The sequence below is a fragment of the Juglans regia genome, chromosome 1 (assembly GCF_001411555.2).
Source record: "Juglans regia cultivar Chandler chromosome 1, Walnut 2.0, whole genome shotgun sequence".
Taxonomy (NCBI): Eukaryota; Viridiplantae; Streptophyta; class Magnoliopsida; order Fagales; family Juglandaceae; genus Juglans; species Juglans regia.
In genome coordinates this window covers 36,082,616-36,089,686 of record NC_049901.1, presented here as the reverse complement: position 1 = coordinate 36,089,686, position 7,071 = coordinate 36,082,616, and the positions used below count along the sequence as shown (strand labels likewise).

General features: G+C 34.3%; 1 protein-coding gene across 1 annotated transcript; it reads left to right on the top strand.

Annotated features, from left to right (window-relative positions):
* Positions 1-1,482: 1,482 nt before the first annotated feature.
* On the top strand, positions 1,483-5,084 carry LOC109009409 (IQ domain-containing protein IQM1-like). Its single transcript, XM_018989870.2, has 9 exons — positions 1,483-1,656; positions 1,818-2,285; positions 2,383-2,497; positions 2,629-2,694; positions 3,005-3,093; positions 3,376-3,463; positions 3,608-3,838; positions 3,962-4,063; positions 4,338-5,084. The coding sequence occupies exons 2-9, from the start codon at positions 1,867-1,869 to the stop codon at positions 4,746-4,748; spliced, it is 1,521 nt and encodes a 506-aa protein (XP_018845415.2). The 5' UTR covers positions 1,483-1,656; positions 1,818-1,866; the 3' UTR covers positions 4,749-5,084.
* Positions 5,085-7,071: the final 1,987 nt, after the last annotated feature.

Sequence of the window (7,071 nt, the reverse complement as noted above, 5' to 3'; positions counted from 1 at the left end):
TGGACGACTCCCACGATATTTATAGACTGCAATATCTGTTGAAACACGTAAATTGAATGTCCTTCTTCAACAACGTTGTTAGCCTCGTTTTCAGCAAACACCCATAAATGCTCAGACAAAATACTCCTCAATTGAAAGGTTGAGTTTTTTTTTTTTTTTTTTGTAATTTCAAATCTTTCCAAAATGTAACTTTTTTTTTATAAAGAATCAACCATGCATTTCAGTCTAATCTGAAATGGCCTATCAAATCAAACACGCATGATGTAGTGGTCTTCATTTTTGACAAAAACTAAAATTGATTTTGACCCACATATCATGCAGCAGCATGGGACATCCTTAGGCTTCGTTTGGAACCATAATTACTCTCAATTCATCTCAACTCATCATTACAACTTTTTCAAATCTCAACATAAAATATAATAAACAATTCAACTTTTTCAAATCTCAAAATAATAATAATAATAATAAATAATATTCTAATAATATTTTATTATCTCAACTCAACTCAATTCAACTCACTTCAACATCCAAACGCAATCTTAATTTCCCTCACCACAAGTTACCATTGATGCTGTCCTAATCATGGATTTTTCTACTAATTACCAAAACACCAATATTGATCTCTTAATTATTGAGATAAATATTATAATTTTTATAAAAATAAATTTATAAATTGACGTTATTTCATATGATATATTAAATCTATTTTATTATAAAAATAATTTAAAAAATTAATGTACCATGTTATATTACGTCAGTCTACAAAATTTATTTTTATGAAATTACTCTTTTGGCTAAAACATTTCTCGATTACTAATGATTTACTGTGCAAAAGGGGAAATGGGCATTGTAGTAACTGCGTGCGTTTCTGCAGATTGGAAAAGTCCACAAAGGAGACGAGAAAACACCCGCAGAAACGGCAACAGTATATGCAACAAAAGCTGCATTAAAATAAGTTCAGAGAGGCCAGCGCGTTCATGACAGAAGCCATTACGCCAAAGTTTGTTGGCTGTTGAGATACACACACGGAAATCGGGTCTCGGAGATTTTAAAGCAAATCAGTGTTTTTTCATGGAAAGACTGCGAAGGCTTTCTTTGAACCGTCTCGACATTTCGTTTATATTCATAGTCTATTTCAATTCATCTTATTATTATTTATTATTATTCAATAATTTTAACTTATAAACCTTATTATTATTCACAACTCATTCACTATTATTTTCGATCCATTTCAATTTATCTTTTAAATGTAAACGACATTTCAAGTCCGTACAAGTGGGCCAGAGAGATGGGAACGCGATCTTTTTGTTCTTTATAAAGGGTTCCACTTATCCGTCCCCCAAGGCGGGGGCGGATACCCAGAATATCGATCTTTGAATTCATCAAATCACTCGTGGTGTTGAACAAAGAAAAAAAAACGCGTGATTCGTTGAATCGCACACCCAAATCCACAAGTATACATCTTTTTCTAGTTGTTGACGCGTATTTGAAGGTCAAGTGGAAATTTTGTTTCCTTGCAAGGTATATATATAAGCCAGGCAAAGTGAGAACTAGTCAGTCATACTCATCTTGCTTTGTACTTTTGGTGGAGGATTGCTTTTAGAACTTGGTAGGAACGAACAGAAAAAGGACTATCTTTGATACCTAATATAGCAGGTAGGTTTATAATTAATCTTTCTAGTTTCGTTAATCATTCATGGTGGATTTTCATCCCTGTTTTCGTTTTGGTACAAGAGCAGCAGTTTTGCCTCTCTTTTTTTTCTCTGTTTTTTATCTGGACTTCTTGCATGTCTTGAATTTATTGATAATTTGAGCAGGTTCTCACTTGCTTTCCCACAAATTGAGTTTCTTGGTGTCTGAAAACCGATGGGTTTGGCCTACAATATCAGTGCGACTTCCAAAGGTGGAGGGGTGACATTGAGAACAGACAGCTTTAAGAAAACCGATTCAGAAACCAGGACCCGATCAAATGGCTGTAACAAGAAGAAAACTAATAATTTAAGCCGCTTGAGCGATTGCAAACCGGAAAATGTTGTGCTTGAAAAGGTTCTTTCATTCAAGGATCTAGTTCAACACCAGGACAACATAGATTCAAATGGTCTTAATTTCAATGTATTGAAACACAAACCAATTCCCACACTTTCTCTGCCTCAAACAACGGTGTTTTCCTCGCCTAGACCCGTAAGTGAGCTTGATGCTGCTGCGGTTAAGCTCCAAAAGGTCTACAAGAGTTACCGGACCCGAAGAAACCTTGCAGATTGTGCAGTGGTGGTGGAGGAGTTATGGTTAGTCTCTTAGAATTTATCTAAGCATTTGATTTATTTTTATTTACCAGAATTTTGAGGGAGTGGTTAGATGAATCGGTCATTTGACATAATGTAGGTGGAAAGCATTGGACTTTGCGGTTCTGAAGCGGAGTTCTGTGTCATTCTTCAATGTTGAGAAACAAGAAACTGCTGTTTCAAGGTGGGCAAGGGCAGGAACTAGAGCAGCCAAGGTACTACATAACAGTACAAACCATGAGAATTTCAAGCTTCAGCATAGCCTGCCTGCCTTTTTTTTTTTTTTTTTTTTTTTTGCATTCTTCTTTCCCTATATTAATTAGAATTAATGATTGTATGTATATAGGTGGGAAAGGGATTGTCCAAGGATGAGAAGGCTCAAAAACTAGCCCAGCAACACTGGCTTGAAGCTGTGAGTTCTCTAACCTTTTTAGATGCTTTTTACCAAAATTCATAATGCAATTCTGTGGTCATGATATTAGTTTTTGCTTGATGATATATCAAGCAAATAAAAATTGAAAAGTTTCATTGAAACTTAGGTACATTATTGTTGTCAAAATTGACTTTGAACTCGCCCCATGACATTGCTTATCTGTTTGAGAATCAATTCAAAGAAGGGGTGCAGTAAACATTATACGGCTATGGCCTTGTATCTTAGGAACTTTGGCTGGAGAGCCACTGGTCTAAATCTAATCAGTCTTTCCATATTATTTTTTCCACAGATTGACCCACGCCATCGGTATGGACACAATCTCCAGTTGTACTATGATATCTGGTATGCAAGCGAGAGCACTCAGCCTTTCTTCTTTTGGTATGTATTTCTTTCAGAATTTCTTCTTTCTTTTTGCTCTGTTTGGTTGAAAGTGGTGCCTGTAGGGAAAAAAAAATAATAGATAGATTGGCATCTCATGTTTTGTTTAGCATGCTCAACTTGTTTTGTGATTTCAACATATTTCAGTTGCTTGCATACAATCCCATGGAAAAGAAACCTATAGAATAACAAAATTTTCATCATTTTGCTGTCGTTTTCTCGGCCTCCAAAAGAAGCACATGGGATCAATCTATCTATTAACTTTTGCTTTCTGAAATGAAGGTTGGATGTTGGAGATGGCAAAGAAATAAATATCAACAAATGTGCCAGGAATGTTATGCAACGCCAATGCATCAAGTATCTTGGACCTGTAAGTAAAATTTCTGTCGAACAATCCTGTAATCTTATTCTCTAAGATATATACAAATGCCTGTTGCATACATAGACATGTCAGATCAAACAAAACATGTATCTGATGTATGCTTGCAATTTGTTTTTGATGTTGGCATATCAGAAAGAAAGGGAAGCATATGAAGTAATAGTTGAAAATGGGAAGCTTCTATATAGACAGAGTGGACTTCTTCTGGAAACCGTGGAAGGCTCCAAGTGGATATTCGTTCTCAGCACAACAAGAGCTTTGTATGTGGGTCAGAAGAAGAAAGGCACGTTTCAACATTCAAGCTTCCTCGCCGGGGGTGCCACAACAGCAGCCGGAAGATTAGTCGCCCACGATGGGGTACTTGAGGTACATTTTCATGCATGCATATTGCATATAGAGGAATGTTGTTATTCATCGTGAAATTTCATTATCTTCAATGGTTGTTATGTTATATTCTAATCGCTTGACTTATGAAAACTATTATTTTAGGCTATTTGGCCATATAGTGGTCACTATCTCCCTACAGAAGAGAACTTCAGAGAATTCATTAGCTTCCTTGAAGAGAACCATGTTGACCTTACAAATGTGAAGGTACTACATATACACACACATATATAGAAATGATAGTTGCAGTCGTAAGTGTGCAAGTGCCATGCAAATCTTTTAAAAAAAGTGAATAAATACGGAATCCACATAAAATAATAATAATTTTTTAATAGTAGACCCCAATATTTTTCAAAGCGGCTGCACGGCGCTTGTTCACTCCACGACTGCATGTAGAATTACTCTATATATATTCATGTATTTTTATCCTTATCAAACACATAATTGATACAAAATAACTGATTATGATCTTCATTTGCAGAGGTGTGCCATTGATGATGACAGACTCTCATATACGGTCACTGGTGTAGAGTCAAACCCAGAACCAATTATGGGTTATGCTAAATCGGAGATCACAATCACAACTGCTCATCGACCAGAAAATAAGAACGCTAATGATGCTAATGCATTAGGCTCACAGCCAGTGTTTTGCTCGCCCAAGCCCTCACCTAGCAAGTGGGCTACAGGGGCTGGACCTCGCATTGGGTGCGTCCGGGATTACCCTACAGATCTACAATTCAAAGCATTGGAACAAGTTAACCTATCGCCAAAGGTGCCTTCTGGGCCGTTTTGTAACTACGGCCCAATTCCCTCTCCACGGCCCAGCCCAAAGATGAGGTTGTCCCCTATTGCATGCATGAGTCCCAGGACCCGTATTCATGCAGCCAACTAAGCCAATTCACCAAAGGTGAATAAAAGGACAAGAGTAAGGTTAGATTCAGTTGTAGGGCGTATAACTTTCACGCACTCCTTTTGAAAAAATAAAAAAAAATTGAGACTCATGAAAAAAATTTGATTTTTAATGGCGGATCTCACTTTTTTTAAAAAAGTGTGCATAACTTATACGTCTATGACTATATCTAAAATTACTCAAAGATAATCAAGCAGGGATATTAACATTTGTGGCTCCCAAAGAGAACTTCTAGTGCTAACAATTCAAGCAAATGAGGATACTAAGCGGCCACCTCTTTTTTTTTTTTTTTGTCTCTTGATTCTTAATGTATAATTTTATTTATCTATTCATGTAATTCATTGTTTCATTTTTTTTTTTTTTCTTACATGGCTCAAGTGGGCCAAATAGGTATTTATCCTCCCAATCTTGGCTCCTGTATACTGGGTTGGTGTTTCATTGATATTTCTTGTAAAAACACAAATTGGAGGAAATAAAAGTACATATTTTTATTATTAAAGAAGAAATTCATACCTTAAATGCCCAGTTTGGCTAATCTGTCAGCAATGTGGTTCGTTTCCCTAAATGAATGGTAAAGCCTCACCACCCTCTAGCAAGCCATCAATCTCGCCTTGTTCCATCTTTGACTCTACCAAGGAATTTGCTCATCTTTCTCCCACCAATTAACCACAAGCATTGAATCAGATTCAACCTCGATATGAGTTATATTCATCTGAGCACAATATCTAAGACCATCTAAATGGGCTCTAATCTCTACAACATTATTGGAGTGTATACCATAAAATCTAACAAATGCAAAAATCATTTAACTATCCACATCTTGAAGAATACTACCACCTCCGCTTTTGCCTAGATTACCAAGACTGCTTCCATCAACATTAAGTTTAGCAAAATCCTATGTCGGGCGCATCCACTTTAAAATATGAATATTCTTTAACGTACAGTCATCTTCATAGGTCCTAGTTGCTGTAAAATCACACCATCTAAGCATTTGATGAAGGGCTTATGCATTTTGGTGTGGATAATTTGAGCTAACATATTCTTGACTTTATTAACCACTTGCTCTCTTGTTTCAATAATCCCTTCCATGCGAGCTTTACATTTATATAACCATAAGAACCAGCTTATTAAAGAGGGATGAATACCAATCACTACATTAATATGTGATACCGACTAAGCCTTGGATATCCATTGTTGGATTTTACCACCCCATGTACGAGTTGACCCAAATTTTAGACCCAACACTGCCTAAAAAAAGCTCTAAACAAAAGCTGGAATCTCCCTCCAAAGAAACGAGTGATTAAAGACTCACAACCAGCTATTTTACAACATTCACATTTAGAGATCATAGATATATGCAGCTTCATAATATTCTCGTCAAAAAGTAAACCATTATACATACCTTTTCACATAAGATAAATGAAAAATATCAGCCTACATCCTCAACACACCGTGTTGAGTTGAAAAAAAAAAAAAAGATTCTTAAGGGTGTGCTGCGACTTCCGGCTGATGCCCAGCATTTCTCTTCACATAAATATAGATATTCTAGTCAAAAGTAATCTATACCAAATCCATTTAGGCTGCAGTGGTTTGTACTTAAGTTCATGATTATAATGCCAAGTTGAAGATGCAAAGAAATTATCTATAAATTAATGTTGTTTGATTACAAAAAATAAATCTATAAATTGATGTATTTTTATAAGATTCGTTAGATTTACTTTACAATAAAAATAACTATACAATCTGATATACTACATCAATCCACGTCAATTTATTGATAAATTCAGATTATTTTTTTTATTTTCTTTAGGACAATGTTAGGGTAACTATCAAATGTGCCCACCAAATGTGCATACAAGTATAAATAATTTTTTTTATTTTTTTAATATTTTTTATACATTCTTAACCATAAAAAAAATAAAAATTATAAATTCATTAATAATCACTTTATTAATTATTAATATATATATATATATATATATATATATATATGAGCACATTTAATAAACCTATTTAGGATTGGTTTGATCAAATCATCTTTATCTCATATAATCATTATAATTTTTTTAAACTTTTACATAAAATATAATAAATAATTTAATTTTTTAAAATTTTAAAATAAAAATAATATTAAAATTTTATATTATATCATCTTGTAAGAGCACTCTTATTAGATTAGCCAAAATTAAATGACATTTTTTATGAATGTAAGATAAATTTAACTTTTGACTATTCTATTCACATAAATCTCCACATTGAAATAGTTATTTTTTTATTATATAACAATAAAATAATATAAGATAAA

What these genes read in the sequence shown, in the direction of transcription:
- LOC109009409 (XM_018989870.2), top strand. Translation starts at nt 1,867, where the DNA reads ATGGGTTTGGCCTACAATATCAGTGCGACTTCCAAAGGTGGAGGGGTG. An exon ending in CAGGAACTAGAGCAGCCAAG is followed by an intron (nt 2,498 to 2,628) that starts GTACTACATAAC and finishes GTATGTATATAG; the next exon opens with GTGGGAAAGGGATTGTCCAA. An exon ending in ACTCAGCCTTTCTTCTTTTG is followed by an intron (nt 3,094 to 3,375) that starts GTATGTATTTCT and finishes TCTGAAATGAAG; the next exon opens with GTTGGATGTTGGAGATGGCA.